This window comes from Pseudopipra pipra, chromosome 13 (assembly GCF_036250125.1).
Source record: "Pseudopipra pipra isolate bDixPip1 chromosome 13, bDixPip1.hap1, whole genome shotgun sequence".
Taxonomy (NCBI): Eukaryota; Metazoa; Chordata; class Aves; order Passeriformes; family Pipridae; genus Pseudopipra; species Pseudopipra pipra.
In genome coordinates this window covers 11,505,009-11,522,789 of record NC_087561.1, presented here as the reverse complement: position 1 = coordinate 11,522,789, position 17,781 = coordinate 11,505,009, and the positions used below count along the sequence as shown (strand labels likewise).

The 17,781-nt window shown below is 39.5% G+C and overlaps 1 protein-coding gene across 7 annotated transcripts in view; it reads right to left on the bottom strand.

Moving 5' to 3' along the window:
- The window catches only part of LOC135421484 (integrator complex subunit 6-like), a 40,708-nt gene that overhangs the window by 4,270 nt on the left and 18,657 nt on the right, over nucleotides 1–17,781 (bottom strand). For 3 of the 7 annotated variants that reach the window (XR_010434028.1, XR_010434029.1, XM_064670023.1), the window contains exons 3-15: nucleotides 17,477–17,626; nucleotides 16,977–17,066; nucleotides 16,485–16,668; nucleotides 15,497–15,625; nucleotides 13,357–13,520; nucleotides 12,189–12,341; nucleotides 10,476–10,608; nucleotides 4,737–4,831; nucleotides 3,893–4,003; nucleotides 2,013–2,228; nucleotides 1,408–1,531; nucleotides 707–849; nucleotides 123–354 (exon numbers count right to left, since the gene is read on the bottom strand). Coding sequence is in view for 5 of the 7 variants with exons in the window: in XM_064670023.1 (XP_064526093.1) it covers nucleotides 123–354; nucleotides 707–849; nucleotides 1,408–1,531; nucleotides 2,013–2,228; nucleotides 3,893–4,003; nucleotides 4,737–4,831; nucleotides 10,476–10,608; nucleotides 12,189–12,341; nucleotides 13,357–13,520; nucleotides 15,497–15,625; nucleotides 16,485–16,668; nucleotides 16,977–17,066; nucleotides 17,477–17,626 (1,924 nt within the window). In the remaining 2 variants the exon portion in view is untranslated. Of the gene's footprint in view, nucleotides 1–122; nucleotides 355–706; nucleotides 850–1,407; nucleotides 1,532–2,012; nucleotides 2,229–3,892; nucleotides 4,004–4,736; nucleotides 4,832–10,201; nucleotides 10,283–10,475; nucleotides 10,609–12,188; nucleotides 12,342–13,356; nucleotides 13,521–15,496; nucleotides 15,626–16,484; nucleotides 16,669–16,976; nucleotides 17,067–17,476; nucleotides 17,627–17,781 lie in introns of those variants that run through there. The other 4 variants (XM_064670024.1, XM_064670025.1, XM_064670026.1 and 1 more) reach the window with 4 other exon arrangements.

Genomic DNA, 17,781 nt, shown 5'->3' with positions numbered 1-17,781 from the left:
GGGCCAACAAAAGAAACTCATTCCTACCTAACACCGAAGGACAGGCACATGCTGAAGGATCCTTTTCCCTTCCTCTCCAGATATTCCCACCAAACAAGCTGCTGCACTACAGCCTAATATACCTTTATTTCCTGGCACACCTTTGAGGTTTAGGTACGAGGGGGATCCAGGAGCAGCTGGTGGCCCCTTCCCACCCACATGGTTGGTGACCACGGGCGGTGACTGTGGCCGTCTCAGCAGTGGGGACATGCTCCTCCTCCTCTTCAGTGATGCTGGAGTGTTGGGCTCTCCAGGACGCTTGACCTTGTTCTGAGGCCCAGCAACAAATTCATCGGCTTCATCAATCATCATACCCTGAAAAAAAAAACCAATAATTTAAATAACAGTACAGGATAGGATCTGTTTCATTAATTCACTGATGAACTGAGTCCCTCTGTGCTCAAATTCAAATGGCTTTCAAAAGACCTGACAGCTCTCAGAACAGAGATACCCAGTGTAACCAGAGACAACCCAGGGCCACTCTGTAAACCAGCACGATTCAGGACATGTTTCTCTAGGACCATGTGGAAGACATCCCTCCTTCCCACACAACAAAAGGCTGAACAGGTCAGCAATATATTGTCATTGTGGGGAAGAAATTCTACCCACAAATTATTTCAAGCCATGTCAAATATAAAGACACAGCAGAGAGCACGGCCCCTCCTACCTTCTTATCCTGTTTGAATGGATTGCCAAAGGTGTGAAGTCTTTTTGGTTGATCCGGGTCAATCTCCCGAAGAGGTGAAGGCATCATTTTCAGGTATTCCTGGTAATTTCCCATCTGAGCAACAGGAACACTATGAAGGCAGTCTGCAACAGAACAAGAGCTCTTCATTTAGTCTACCTTAAAATAAGGCAATACAAACTTCACACCCTTCAATTGCAAGTGTTAGTATTTAAGAACTAGAAATGACTATTTGTTTTCACTACAGAGGAAGAGCTAAAGACTACAACTGTGGAAATAAGGCTGGCAAGAGCTGAGCTTAATTGGCAGAAGAAGAAAGGAAAAATAAGTAGGTTTGATCTCTATGCTGACAACTGCATCCTTAGACCATCAGCAAAGTGAGATCCTCCCTGCTTTAAGCCCCCATCACTACATAGAACATGAACCTTGATGAATGGGAAAGCTCTCCCATCAAACTTATTTTTAAACTTCAGAGCAAGCATGACATCTTGCATGACAGAAGGCAAAAATGTCCTTCCTTCCCCTTCAGAGCCAGGCAAAGGAGACTGACTCAGCAAGAGATGCCATGGCCACCTCTGCTCCCACACCAAAGACAAAAAACATTATTCAAGGAAATTAAAAAAAAAAAAAAAAAAAAGCTGTACTCTCTCCAACCTATTAAAGAAGAACTGTTAACTCCTTACCTTCATCCTGCCCCAAGATAAGCCTGTGTGTTTTCAGAAGATTGGTTCTCATTCTGGTTAGCTGGTCCAGAAGACTGCGACGAGGAATATCATATGCATTTCTGAAGGCCTGTGGCTTCAAATCCTAGTTTTATAACAAAACAAGTAACTTTCAGTTAATCCATTAGTTCTCATGCATGGAGAAATTCCATTATGAACTGTAATAATGTTAACTATTAAAAAATACCCTTAAGTAACTTCAGAGCTTCATAACTGGATACAGCAAGCTCAATGGTTGTCTTTTCAACAAGACCTTATTCAGCATTAGTTTGAAATTTCAGCTCCATTAAGACTAAGCACGTTAATTCCTGGATGAACAACACTAGCTGTCTTTTGCAAATACTGGCACTTAGAACACAGTAATCTTTGTTTACTATCATGGGATTTTCAAACAGTGTCGCAAAATCAAGCGCAAAAATTGCATTTACTCATCTCCCTATTTATGTCTACGCTGCACTTTTCACGGTTCAGTAAAGTACTTCCTTCTACACCAAGTCCATAGAAGTTACCCATTTAAAACAGATAAGATTAACTGCTTAGTCATGCAAGATTACTGTGCTGTTTACCTTGTTTAAAAGTCCTATGTGGAAGCCAGCAAATTCTTTAACATTCATTTCCGCCAGTCTCAGTGGAGATTCCCCAGTGATCCCTTGAAGCAGTTGCTTAAAGTCCCTACTGTGTACCAAGGAGAGGCCACTGGAGTGATTTTTCACTTTTATTCCAATTTCTTGTGGAACTTTCTTACCCACTGAACCTATTATCCGTTCCGATTCTACTTTTGTCTAAAATGGAATCACACCATGAGTTAAAGAATCAGCAGGCATTGCACATTTCCAGTACGAAACACACAGTACATTAGCAGAATAAAACTACAAATTTAGTTCCCAACTACCTACCCAGGGATATACTGGATTACATAGATTAGATCTCAAGCATAAAGAAATCCTAACGTGCTAGCATTTGGAAAAATATTTAGCCAGTGTATCTAAATTTATATGCCAGTAGGAGGCCTGTGAAAATCCCTGCTTTTACTGCAAGACTGTGACTCTTTTGTGTCTCTGAAGAATCATCTTTAAAGGGAAAGAAAAAACATAATGGAATGTAGGATGCCTTAAGTTACAGTAAAGTTGCATCTAAAACAACAGTATTGTTCAGATACAGTAACAAAATTTCAGTTTATTTTTTAAACAACCTGTGTACTAAGGGTTGCCCTGTATGTTTGCAACAACATAAGGGAGAAAAGTTGTAAAAGAATTTTGCTTTATGAGTAAGCTTCTAAAAACATATCACTTCTCTAATGGGCACAGATTTCTTATTATAGCTACAGAGAATTTTACTGTATTAAGCTCTAACTGTATTCAAAGTAAGACTATTTTTTTCACCCACTTGCAATACCTCCAGAAAAAAACCCCAACCAACCAAAACCCCCAAACCCACGGTGATTGCAACCCACTTCCCCCAGATCTCCTCCTCTGCACCGTTTGCTTCATTATCTGTGGGAAACTCTGAATTTAAAGGACAGCAGGAGCACAGCAGAAGTCTGGAATTGCCTGTCCCTATACAGGAGCTTATAATGCATTCAACACATTCAAACTGTTCCATGTGCTGAGAATGCCTGTGAAAGCCACAGCAGCCATCTCAAGTCATTCCAACTCCACAGTACAGATAAATAATACGAATTTGCATATCATTAAGTTACCAAAATACCACAGGAAGTTTTATTAAGTCTAGTAGATGCTCAGTCATTCAGAGGCTTTGGGATATACTTTGTGCATTCTTTAAGGCGGAGGATTTTTTCTTTGTAATTTTAAAGGCTGCACTTGTTCCTCACTGACTTCTAGACATTAAAATACTGTTTTAAGAGCCCCTCATGTTAAGGAAGAAGGGCTTCCAGGCAGTTACACCTGGAATGGCAGTCTCGACAAAGATAAAAAGACTATTTCCCACCAGGTCACACTTTAAACACAGAATGGATTTGACCTGATGGAAACAGGAAGGTCAGACAGAAAGCCTGAACTATGATTTTTATTCTCCATGGACAAGAAGGCACAATTTTTTTGGAAAATGCACACTGCCAAGGAACACATGGAAATAAACACAAGGCTGAGAGCAAGCCTCTGACTTCAGCTGTGAAGAACAACAGCAAGAGCAGCCACAAATCCAATTAGTGATTTTTCTGTGAAGTTTAAAGTCTAGCAGATACTCGAAGTATAGCTGAGGAGGTCCTCGTTGCACTCCCCTCCACTGCTTACAGAAGGCACAATCACTGGCTACAGAACCACACTGGATTCATCCATATTTTCAGTGGAAATGCTCACCAATCTTCAATTATAATATATGCTGCACACCCATATGAACTCCCACAGGGATTAGCTGCTTTATAATCAGATTACCACAAACTAAATAATCAACGCACTTCTAATTGCAAAGGTTTTATCAATACTACCTGTTGGCTGAGTTTTTTAAGGTAAGAGATAACACTGTAACTAAGTCCACAATCTAAATTATCTGATATCAGATTTGGAGCTCCCATCATCCTTAGGGCTTTCTTTAATGGCTATAAGGAAAACAAAATACACAATAGTAAGAGAATAAGTATTTAAAAAAGAAATTTATAAGATCAATTATAGGAAGCTAAGGCACGCAGATTAGTGCTCTAGCTTTTCCACTTTTGGCCACTAAAATTCAAGTCTATTCAGATAACATGTGACATGAGTTTGGTGTCTAACTAGCTCACAATGGACGTTATGCCACATCACCAAGACACCACACACCGTGGTGCCGCTGGCAATTTCCACTCAAAGGCTCAGGTCCAGAATAGCCGGGATGATGCAAGTCCATATTGAGGTGCATTGTCCAAGCTACACGTAAAAGGTGACACAGTGCCTCCCCCCACCCCTTATTTGGCCCAGCTTCCCAAGTTCTAGCAGTTCACCCACATTAATAAACAAACTAATCTGCATTTTCCTCATCAAGTTACAAAAATAATGCCAAATTTGGGTTCCCTCAACAATCTAAAGTACTTTTGATAAGAGCTCATTTAATATTTAATGAAGAGGAAACACATTTAATATCTTAACATAATTACTATTACTCAGTATTTCTACAAATTTATTTATTTCTTAAAAATGTTTGACCTAATCTACATACCTCTGCAAAGCAAAATGTTTACTACCTAAAAATGTCATCATAATTATGTAAAAAAAATTACTAGGAAGAGGTATGATGCACAGGACTCTGGTCACACCAGCCATTATACCCGGGAGGATGAAATGAGAAGAGGAACATACCAGTAAGTAGTAAGGAGGCATTGTTTTTAAGTAGTTGTCAAAAGCCTGTCGCCACTTCAGATTTGGCTTAAGTTTGTGAACCTTAAACAAGTCATCTGCAACAAGGAAAACAACAAAAGAAGGTGTCATTTATACAGTCCCAGACCATAAGCTTTCTCCAAAATTGCATGTGCCACGTTTCCCCCCCTTTTTTCTCCCTCCACCCATCTCCCAATGGGGCTTTCCCACAAAAACTGCTCTTAACCATAGGTGTGAAGGATTGGGAATCCCCACCCTAGCTGCAGTAGGCAGTCCAAAGCAAGTCCCCATTATAAGCAAACTTACAAGGTACATCAGACTTAAACACTGCACACAACCACCAGCACGGAAGGTGCAACAGATCCACCTGTTAAGATTTTCACCTTCCCTGCCTCTCTCTTGCATCAAAGGAGTCCCTGTATCTGATCAAACCAAACAACATTAATTTGGTTTAATTTTCATTGTCAAACCAGCTTTCTTCTGTTCAACCTGTATGATGAATTTTGGTCTCCGGTAAAGATATTGTCTGGCATCAAAGGGAAAGGGGAAAACAAAATATCAAATCAGGGAATCCCTCTGGCCAGCTTTGCTGGACTCTGCTGCCAACAGCAGCAGCTGTGCCCTGGCAGAGAAGGGGTCTCCTCCAGCCACACCACCTGCCTCATGCCAGGGCAGCAAAGTCTCCCACAGTACACACAAGAGACAGTAATTACCTACAGAAACTGCTGCCCTTTACAAAAGGGGCAACCAGACACTTATTTCCTCTGGATACTGTTTTAGAAACACCGTGCTCACACCAGAGGTGTGTGTATTGCCATTGAGGAATCACTGACCACCTATTTGCTGTGCACACTATGTACTGCAACAGTGATCTCTAAAAATCAAAACCAAACACAGTATCTTGCAATTTATCATTTGAAATTATGAATTGAAATAAAGAGGTTTTTTAGTAGGGTAGTATGCTGGAAAACTGGAGCTAATGGAAGGATATGCAGGACTGGAGAAAAGGATGTCCAAAAATTAACTGGGGAGAGCTGCAGGAGACAGAGATGCACAGAAGAGTGCACAAAAGACAGATGCAGCAAGGGAATTGTTTTCTCCAGAGTGAGCTTTCAGGAAGATATATTTGTAGAAGAAAATTTGACTGGCATAGTATTCTGCACAAATCAAACAGATAGTACAGCACTATTTCCCAAGTTCTCACAGTCAAACCACACTGCATTACAGGTATTTTCCAATCTAAATGATTTCTGAATCACATACAAAAACCACACTACAGATCCTACTTGTACTTCCCTGACCTGAAGGAAGTGGGGTGGAGTTTGAGAAGACAACTCAGAATTCCATTTAAGATCTCAATATACCACAAGCTTAGCACTATTACCCAAAAGAATCTGTGATGGTATCATGACATATGGCAAATATAAAATAACATCCATTCTTATCTTACAGGCCTATTACCTTTTCACAGCAAAATGCAAATTAAACTACGTCCCCTCCAAAAATTCAAAATGAAAGAAAAATTAAAATGTAAAATGATCAGTATTACAGTAGGTCCTAACATTTTACAGTCTATGAGTTGATTGTGAGTACAGCTTGAACCTTAACCCCTTTATCAGCACTTTATTACAGTCTCACTTCCTGCTCTGTGAGGTTGTACCAGTAACTGCACAGGCACCACCCTCGTGCTCAGCTGTACTCCCAGACATCAAACATCAAACCTCCCCGATCTCTGCTACCCAAGAAGGAAGTTCTCCAATCTATGTAGAGCTCCAGTAAAGATTTGTCTACTTAAAATTAGTCTCCCCACAGCAGGAACTCCTATCCTGGGAAGGGTGACAGTCACGGTGGCAAACACAGCCACAAGTTTCATTTATATACATAAGCAAACTAACAGTAACCAAGTTAACTATGTCTTTTGCAGAAAAAAAGTGTAAAGTATTGGAAAAAATCCTTACATAACTTTGTTTTATTCCAACCAAATAATTTTCAGATACTACTTTCTGTATAGTCCACTTAATGCAGAATTTTTTACTTCTGAACTCAGAGGGAGCTAAAAGCAATGGATAATCAGGAACACAGTATTAAAAACCACTAGGGAAGGGCCACAAGCTGCAACAACTCAAGAGATCAGGTAAAATCACACACCAGTGAACTGAAAACTATGTTGCAAAGTCTTTATCCACTTCAGATTAACGTACGAAACAACGGAATGGTGACAAACAGGACAGCAATACAGACCTTTAACATCCAGCACTACAGAAGGGGACTGGATGCACCTTTAAGATCAGCGAACAGTTAAAAAAAAATAGCATGAGAGGGAGAAGAGTCAGCAGGTAATTTCAGTAGTTCAGCTGGAGCCTAAATTATAAGAACAGTTCATGCATCATATAACTCAAAGTAAAACTTGACCCTTTTTTTTTTTAAATTACCCCTCATATTGAATTCCACCTGAACAAGTACACCACCATACCCTATTGACTCCTGTAATTCTCCTAATTATGCACTAATAGATACACTCCACTGCTCTAAGCAGTAGAGACTCAGGATTTTACATTCACAGAAAGCAGGATCCTTCCCTGCAAACCACCTAGCCAAAAATAAGGCACTGCAATGGAAAACAAGAAAGGTATTGTGGCACTCCTTCTCCACTGATACAAAATGTTCAGCTCTCCCTCCCAGCACCACAGCATGCTGTATTCACGCTGGTGAGAAACACAGCCCTTCGCTTCCAAAATATAAAATCATTACTCGCAGGTTCTCTCACAGAGCCTGTAAAAACATCAAAGGAAGCTGTCCACGTTGCAGCCCTTCACAGGCAGACATTTTTTAAAAGCTCATCCTCCTGCATATTTAGACCCACAGAGAAAGGGTATTAACCATCTTCTGATGCTATTTCATAATGGCTGTTCATGGCTGCTTCTGCTGGCACTCCCAAAGAACAGTCACTCCTATTGCCCAGCAGTGCCTGCCTTCCCACCAATGCAGCTAAAAGCAGCCAAGGAAACATCTTAGGCAAGGCAGAAGCATTTAGAAATACACCTCTTCTTTGCTTAGCTCTCCCTCAAGCCCCTCCTTCAACTTTCTACTTTATGAACTTGGTTGTACAATTAAGCATAACAAAACCTGAAGTACAACAGCTTTGTTCATATCAATTACAGGCAAGAATCCTCCAAGAGGAGTTTCTATAATCTGTGGGCCAAGCACTCAGCATCAAAGCACATCAGCATCTCTCTGTGAAAAGTTCTGCCTTCAGCAGCTGCCTTACCCTGCACAAAGAACTGCACCCCACCTCCTCAGGCCTGGGAGCAAATTCCCACCAAGCTACTCGTGACTCCTCTCCAGCCTTAGGACAGCACAAGGGAGCTGCTCAGCTGCAATAGCACATCCCACATGGTCTGTCACTGCTGGGAATGACCAGAGAGCAGCATTTCTGTGAGACAACCCATTATTACAAGAAGGTTTGAGTCAGGTTAACACATGGCTGTGCAGCTTCACTTCTTTATCGAGTCCTATTAACTGGATCCTTTCCTTACAAAACTTCAGATTCTAAAAGCAGTCCCTGTAAGTTACAAGCCAGGAGAGGCAACAGCATTCCCAAATCCATTCTTGCAGAAACCAAGACATAAAACCAGCAAAGCTTGCTTCAGTTTGCTCAAGTATCACCTGCAAGCTTCCTCATCCCCACCTACCTTACCTGTCTTTTAGGGCCTTCTCTTATGTTATTTTTCCTAAAACAGAACTAAAACTTTCCCTGCTCAAGAATGTAGGAGGAAAAACAAAAGGAAAAAAATTCTTAAGCATCTTACTATTTATCTCTGTTTATAAGATTGAACACACATAAGTCACTTGACAGTAAAAATATACAATTGTAAAGTGGTTCTGCCTTTGACAGAGTCAGAGAAGGAGCAGAGATATTATCCACAGCACTACCCCAAACTAAGTCCCAGTTCTCCAACACAACATTCTACCAGCAGGGCAGGAGCCACTAGGAACACACTGATGTGTCAGTATGGGTGGTAGTGGCTGAATGGAACAGACTTCTGGTCTTGGGAGTTCTCATGTCCTTTTTAATCTGAGTGAGAGTAATGAAAAATTGGTTTTACACACTCAAATCAGTCCTCTGCTGAACCATCAGTATCCAGTATTGGTATGTATTGAGACAGACACAGGGGGAGTGTGCCTGAAACAACAGAAACAATCCCTACTTATCTAAAGAGACAAACCCAAGTCAGTATTATTAAAAACATCTACATTTACCAGTTATGCTCTTATCATCTCAGTCATTTTCTGTACTGCTAAGTAGAAAAGGCCCAGATCTGCTTTCATGTTGTAAGTATATTCCACAGAACTTAATTCCATCATGCCTTAGAGACCAAGGATAAACAAAGTCCTAGAAGGAGATCTGAAGGTAACATTGTGTATGTGTTTGTGTTAACAATGTGGAATGCACAGGGTTTGTGCTCTGAAGAAAACATCCGCTTTACAACTCCGGCAATGCAGAAGCTCTGCATTTTCCTTTTAAACAGCCTTCAGAAATTTAAGATGTGGGATTACCAGGTGAGTAAACGGCAGGATAGCTCTACACACACTGAAAAGTGTTTTTCTCCAAAGAGTGGGAAGAGCTTTACACCCCTGCAAAAAAGGCAGGGGGAAGACAAGAGCTGGCAGGGAAGACACAGCAGAACTGCAAATGTCAACATCAAAATGAGCAGAGAAATTAATTTAGGATCAGTGATGGCTTTTCAGCTAGTGGATCTGCTGCAGTATTTCAGGAGCCACAAACTTGCAGAAACTCCATTTTAATCTAGAAGTATCCTTGCACACTGCGACAATTATCAGGCTACACAGATAACTATAAAAGACACAATATCAGCAAGCACAAATTTCTTCTTTTTTGGTTATGACCAGGATTATGAAAAAACATTCCTGAATTGTGGTTTTTTTCCTAGAAATGAATGGAAAAATCTTGAGTAAGACAGTAAGACTCAATGTTAATTCTCTTGATCACTGTTATTCTGCATCACTAAATACCTGCACAAAAATTAGAACAAAAAAGCCTTAGAGCATCTGCAATTAAAAGGGCTGGTGGCACCTGGAAACTCCTCTCTGCCACTACTTTTATGCCACATCCCTAACAGCCACAATTACTGTGGCAGTTACTCACGCAGCACCTTTTCCATACCGTCTTTCCTCAGAAAGTGATTTCAGTGTGAGAGTGAAAAAAAAACAAAACTCGTCCTTAGGGCAGGGAAGAAATGCAGACTGTTTCACTGCTCAATTCCTTCTTAGTGCTCTAAACTGCATTAGGGAATTCCCTCTTCCCAACACCCGTGGCAAACACTGCATCTGATCTTCCAGTAAAAAATAAGCTGCTACAAGAGCAACTGTAAAACCTGGATACACCACACCCTAAACGAGGGAAAAGAATGGAGGTTGAAGCTTACTCCAGGTTAAGGAAGAGGCTACGTGTCTAGGAGGTGAACAGCATCAAACATGCACTGGAAGCAGGTAGCTCTCCTCCTCTGCTGGAGAGAAAAAAAGGGAGAGGGGGTATGAAAATCCTCTCCTCCCAAAGTACGTTAAAAGAGTTTGCAACATTCTCTACTCTCTGATCTCCATTATTTTATAACGTCTCAAACTAAGGCAGACCAACCATTATTGTTTTGCTTTTACTCTGAAGCAGCTGCATTGGCAGTCCGAGGCAAATTTGTTACCTACCCAACAATGGAAGTAACACAGGGTAGTTGTAAGGCATCACAAAGAGGTTTACACAGGTTAAAGTAGTGCTTGCTTTTAAATACCCAAATGGGTGGCCAAGTTCGCTGTATTTTCCACTGCTACTCACAAATACCTGACAAGGAATAAGAGACATCACAGTATTAGAAGAACATGAAGAATATTAAGCATGGAGCATTTAAAAATTCAAACCAATCCAAATCCAAGTGTATTAATTAAGACAGTAAATGACCAAGAACAGCCAAGTCCTGAGGTTGCACACATCAGGGTGACAGTGCACTTATATTCCCCAGTCACAAAACTGAGGCATGCAAGGTTCAGTGTACCCCCAGTCAGTGTGGAAATGCTCTTCAGAGTCATCTTTAGTGCTTTAGTAAAACAACTGTGAAATGATACCCTGAAGAGTTTTTGATATTATTTATAATAGGTATGGGGACATTTGTTGAAGGTATGTTAAAAGAACAAGCTATTTGGAATTAGTCTTCTGACTCACAAAATAGCATAACTAAAATTAACAACATTGATAAAAGAAATTTAAGCATAGAAATTAAGCAAAACAAGCAAACATTCGAGAAATGTCTTGATTATGCCCAGTGCCAACAATCTTAAGATTGACTTCATTTTTTTAAGTGCACACATATGAGGGTATTAACCCTGAAAAGCAATGTATGTAAACAACTCTTTCAACGGGATAAAGATGGTACATGTTCTTAACTGACACAGGCAAAATAACCCACACCTAATGCAAAAATAGCTTTCCTAGAAAAAAATAAACCTTGCAGTACATAGCAAGTATTTTCCCTGTTTTTTCAGGGCATAAGGAACAGGGTTTGTTATATGGTTTCTATGACAATGAGCCTATTTCTCTAATCTGTAGGGGTCTGATGTGTAGCTTGGAGAAGAAAAGCAGTTTTTGAAAACCAGGAGAGTAATTTTAGAAACTCAGGCAAATAAGGTACCTAGTAATGTTTAAAGGACATTTTTAAAATTAGTTTATTAAAAGTAAATTGAATTTTTCTTCTGAATACGCGTGTTATATTTTCAGTTAAACTGTTTATTAGGGAAACAAAAACAGACATCTTCAAACCCATCTTTCCAGCTAAAATATCATACTAAAACTTCTGATGTACACATTAAGCTATTATTTACAAGAACACCACTGAGAAGGGAGTTACAAGCCTTATTTTACAGAGCATGCAGAAACTTATAAAAAACTACAAAAGGAGCACGTAACAAAGGATTTTAGCAACAGAACTTTGACCTCTCCAAGGCCAAACCAGTCAACAGGATCAACAGCTTCCATTCAATTCCCATCAGCAGCTTCAACCATCTAGTGAAAATTATTTGCAGCTGTTGATGAGGTAACATGATGGAAACCAGTGCTTGGTTTTCCCTGTAAGCAAATGAAAGCCTACAGAGAATTTCAATTTAGCAAAAAATGGAACCTGAGGGACACATTTCTTAGCAAAATGAGATGGACCTAGAAAGTGAATTAAATGAGATTACAAAGCCTGTGGAGGGAACACTCATTCTGACTCCTGATAATTCTCTTAGAAAGGAGGTAAGTGAAACCTTGACATGTTTCTTCTCATGAGCTGCAGAGTCTGCAACGAGACCCCAATTCTCCAGGCTTACAACGACCAAAGTACCTCAGATCACCCATTACATTTCTAGAATCAAATAAAGGGCAAGTACCTGCCAGCAGGTATGGGGAGACTTTCGTTCCAAGATGTACTGTGTGAGGGGAGAAGGCTCAAGCTCATACTTGTCAAAAGGAAGTTTGTCTATTACCATGGGCTCACAATCCACACAGGAGAACCTCACCACGGGGTGAGCTGTGCGTGGAGGCTGAAAAGAAGGGAGAGAAGTGTATCAACTATCACTTTACCATCCTGTATGGCTAAAACTCTCAGCTTTCCACAATTTTCTTTAAAAGAGAATCGAATACAAGCTCCCACAATAGAATAACTAAATATTTCTCTAATTGAAAAAAATAAAAGCTCACACACTGATACAAACATTCTTCCCACTAAAAGAAAAACATGGTTAATATTCCACTATTTACCTCGATATTTAAAAGCCTTCATGTCAATCAAGCTATAATAACACAGACACGTTTAAAGAAAACTGCACCTCTGCTTCCCAGCTTGATGTTCATAATGTGAAACTGCACTCAATTCACAAGGGATATCTCAAGATATTCCCCATAAATCTGATTTTTTTTTTCCTCTTGATTCAGGAGGCAAGAGGAGGGGGAATGGACAGAGAGTACCTTGAGCACTTACAAAGTGCAGGAACAGAACATGCCTAACAAAAGAGAGATGCTTAGAAAGACTAGCAAGGCATGCCAACTGTATGATCATTTCATTAAGAAAAGGAGAAATGAATACTGTTTTCTCCTCATTTTCTGAAGGGAGTAGCTCTTCTGTTTCAGTTTTAATTCTTCCTGCTAGCAAAAGAAGAGTCCACACATGAAGCAATACTAAGCAGACAAAACATGGCTGATCTTATTTCAAAAGCAAATACTCCTTTTTCCACATAAGTGCATGTTATAGAGCTTTGATTAAAATTTAATAGGCTCACTATGATTTGTGGTACGTGAATTAACTTACAGTTAAATTTTATAACCTTTAAAAACCATTCACCAAATTAACTAATCACATACATTCCAGATGGAGGAAGCATCAGAGATTACAGTATCCTCATCAGATTACACCATTTTGTGCTAAAACCAGTTTTAACCTTTTAAAGCAGAGTCACATCATATGAGTAAACAGAGAAAGTAAAAACTACTGCAGTATCCATTTTCAGCCTGTTCAATTACTAGTGCAGAATCCTTTTTTTCAGTTCTTGTTTTACTTACCAGTGTTGGTGAATTCTGATCAGGCCAAAAAGATTCTGGGATTGGCCAATGCCCCACAGGAACCCCCGTTTTAGGGTTAGGCCGTACATAAATGAGTTTATGACAACTATGCCACGGCTGAGAAGCAAATGAATTGATGGGCCTGGATGAATCAACAAGTCCATCTAAAATTTAAAGAAAGCAAAATAACAAACAAAAGGAAAATGAAAAGCTACGTGCATGCATTTGTCTGCTAGCACAATTTCCATATTAGCAGCCAATAAGGTGTTTCATTACTCTTTCAAAGACATACAGATCTTTATATCAGAGGCTAAAATAACCTATACATCCAGAGATATGACAGAATCATCTGAGAAACAATGGTAACATTTGCCCAGATCTACCCTTCTGCTCCGAAGGCCCAGCCATCAGACAGTGAGTGCAGCAAGACACATTCACACATTAAGGAAAATGCATTTGCTTAAGCCCAGTGTCTGACACAGATCTGACAGGCAGCAGCAAGTTACTGCTTTTAGTTCTGCTGCAACCAAACAGGCTGAGAATTTGCATTTAGTCTTTCTACATGGGCTGCAAAGCTCACTGACCGATGCTGCCATTAGTGGAAGCTGAAAGAGGAGGAAAGTTTCATGGAGAAGCTGGATGACATCTTGTAGGAACAGCTTTTGTCATATTTTTAATTAATTCACAGATCACCTAAACTCCAAAGCCTACTGGAAAGACCAGTGTTCCCTGCCAGTCCACTGCAGTGCACTTCATGCTGAGGACAAGGAATTTTGCAGCAGTACAGAATGTGATTATTAGTTTTCAAACACTGCTCATCAAAGCAAACAGCACGGCAGAGATCACCCACTTAAACAATCTCCTTCATTTTAAAAAGATTTTACAGTACTAGTTTTCCTTGCTTTAGAGAGCTGGCAAATAATACTATGGAAACCATGTTTCAGGAACAGGGACACATCAGTTTGGTTTCTCTGCATTACAAACACAGTGATTTTTATGGCTTTGGTAAATCCTATCGTATTTCTCTGTAGTTTAGGACTTTCCCAATTCTCACAGAGATGAAAAGTCTTGATGTTTTTATACATTCCTATTCCACAGTGCATCACCACTCAAATGGGACAAAAATAAAGCAAACAAATCCCACATTTCACCAGGTTTTTCGCCACGTGAAGAGAGCATTTGGGCCAACAGAGACACAGGAATTTGCCGCCGTGTTGTCCTGCACAGCGCTACAGGAAAGCCTCCCAATAAAATGACATTTAAATAAGCAAAAGAAGAAAACAAATACAGAGAAAGGTAATTCCAAAATGAAAGCAGGAATAAAGCTGGCTGTGCTACAATGTCCAGGTGATGCTAAAAGCATTTTTGATATTCCAGGACCATCCTAATTCCCTAAATATGAACTGGTCAGCTCTCTCCCTTTCCTTTCAGCCATGAATTTCTGCAAATCTAAGGAACTGCTCCACTTTAAGAGTGCACCTTCCTCCTTCCTGTTACCAGTAGCAAAATAATTCCTTGTTCTTTGCACACAGTTTTTCACTTACAGTTAAGAACATTCAAGTTACTGTGCTGTGATCAATTAGCAGAACGAAAATGTAGAGAAAATTGAGCATTAAGATTGCTTTAGAGATGTTTAAGTGTTTAAATACACTAGTGCTAGATTTAATTATTTTAAATACAGTTTTGACAACACTGTAATTCAAACTTTACCACTTCCTGCAAACACTCACTTTCCTTAGACCCCCAAAAAAGGTGACAGGAGAGCCAGCCAGCGGACAGATGATCCATAAAAACATGTGCAGACATATGGCACCATTTAACTTGCCAAAGATCAAACTAACACTTGCAAAAATTTAACTAAAACAAAATTAAACATAAATAAACAGAAAACTACCCAAAAGCTGTAATCAGGACATCCATTATGATCCAGGCTATTTAAAGAGATACCAGAGCACTCTCACTGAAGCATAAAAGCTTTAAACCTTAACCTCTTTTTTTAGAGAGTATCAGGCATCTGATGCATCCAGTTCACTACAGGGAAAAGCTGGCAGGAAGGACACCAAAGATACTAAAGGGCATTTACATACAAACAAAGCATTTCTTCTGAAACATTAAAGGAAAAAAAACACAATCAGTGTACCTTCTCCAATAGGAGCTGGATCTGGTCCTGACTTTTCAAAGTTAATAACAACTCCACTTTGGACTTTTTGAACTAAAGATTCTAAACATTGATTCAACATTCTTTGTGTCCGAACACAGTACGAACGACCTGCAAGAGAGAAATTACATGGGGAAATACATATGCAGGTTTTAAGTAATCTTAATTTAGGAAGATGTTCTTACCTAAGTCACAGTGCCAAGGCTTGCAATTTATTCCAAAATAATAGCAACAAACTGTACAAGCTTATGTAAAAGGCAAAATACTTCTAAAATGTAATACCACTAAGAAAAAAATACCAAAAACCCACAACCTGCTGAGATTTAACTTGTTACTAAAAGAGGCCCCTAGGGCTATATCAGGCTGGACCAAGGCCAACTTAACAAAGCCCTTAAGACAGTCTGCTTTCACCAAGTCTATGCAATCACTCTGCTTTACTCTACCCTAACCCTACCAGCTTCTATGCGTACCCGAACCTCCCTCTCCCACACATCATCTTTTTCAAGCACCAATTAAAAAAAATAAATTCTGATCAACATATCAAGCAACAGACTCCAGATATAATTCTTTTAGGATTAAATTTAACTTACTAGCCCTGCAGCAGAATTAACATCTCATTAATACCCATCCCACTCAATTTGACACTTAAATAAGAAAAAAATCAAAATCTCATGATGCAGCAAAGACATCCTCTGGAAGGACAATCTAAGAGATTTTCCTATCCCTGCTACTGCATTAAGAAAATGTTTTCACATCTAGATCTGAAATAGGAATATTGCTTTAAAGTTCTCCTGTGCTACTGGAAACCAAGAAAGCACCACACAGATTCATATGGGCACTGAGTAAATCAAATGGAAAAACAGGAAGAGGTGAAGCTGAATTAAAGGAAAAGAAATATTTCAATGCAAATGCCAAATGGGAACCAAAGCAAAAGCCAAATGGGAACCAAAGCAAAAGAGCATGCAGTTACCTCCTGTAACTTCACACATCTGTGTGATAGCAGATTCATCAGTAGGCACACTCCCAAGCTGCTCTGGTTCAGCAGATGCAGCTCCTGGCAAACGCAGCACCAGAGCAAAGAGCCTTTGATCCCAACGGAATGGTTCTTTGGTTAATTCACTTCCAGGCAAAGGAGAATTCAACGGAAGATGAAGCTGGTAAAAAAAAAAGATTGAAGAATATTTTCCAGTATTTGACAAACCATCTAAAACATCACACCCAAATTCATTAATTTCTCTGTAAAACACCCTAATATCAGATATCCCTAATTTATCTGACGTTCTAGTCTCAAAACCCCTATGGGACTATGAATTTAGGGGCTGGGCAGCAACAGAACAGTTTCTGTTCTCTATAAAACAGGTCAATGATGCAGAAGTACTGTTAGCAGGAAAAAAACAATATTCATCTCAGCCTAGCACCAACTTGCAAGATCATAACTTGAAAGAACTTAATGCAAGTTTACCTCCTCTTGAACTCCAGCTGTATTTGTCAGTTTGTTTCCGTCTGTGATGGTAATCAAAATAGATGGCTCCAAAAAGAATGGATTCCTTCCCTAAAGACAAAAAGCACAGGAATGCAAAGAGTAACATTAACACTCAGTATTTTTGTCACTACAAAATAAACAGTGAGATAAGCAATCTTTCAAAATAACCCTGTAATTTCTTTTAATAGGTGTTGAGCCACACGGAACTGCGCAAGATGAGCTACTCTTGTGTATCTACAGTTGGGGCATTTATACTCTGCTGCTTTGTTCTTCAAAAAGGAAGTATTTTCCAGGGTGTTTTCAGTAGCCATAAAAAAAGAAAAAAAAAGTTCCCAGTTGAAGTTTTAACACACAACTATCCAACATTTTAAAAAAAGTAAAATGCAAAACCAAACTTGAACCACCAAAATCCTTCCCCCACTATAATTTCAAAAAACACAGAAAAACAGAAGACAGAAGACTATAAACAGATTTGTTACCTGTCCATAATTGTCTATTCCAGACACTAATCTATTGAGATTTAACAAGTCAAACGAGGACCTGAGTGCCTGACCAAGGGTTGTTAGTCCTGAAGCCTGAAGGTTTTTCAATTCATTCATAAACGTTGCATGGTTTTCCTTCCATCCAGCCTATTACAGAAAACAAAGAAACTTATTAGTTATTCTAGCAACAAACTGCAATCAACTGCAACTTGCCGTTTATCTCTCTTCCCACCAAAAATTAGATTAGATTCCTGATTAACAGATGCACTGCATCATTTACAGGCTACACACACCTAATCCAT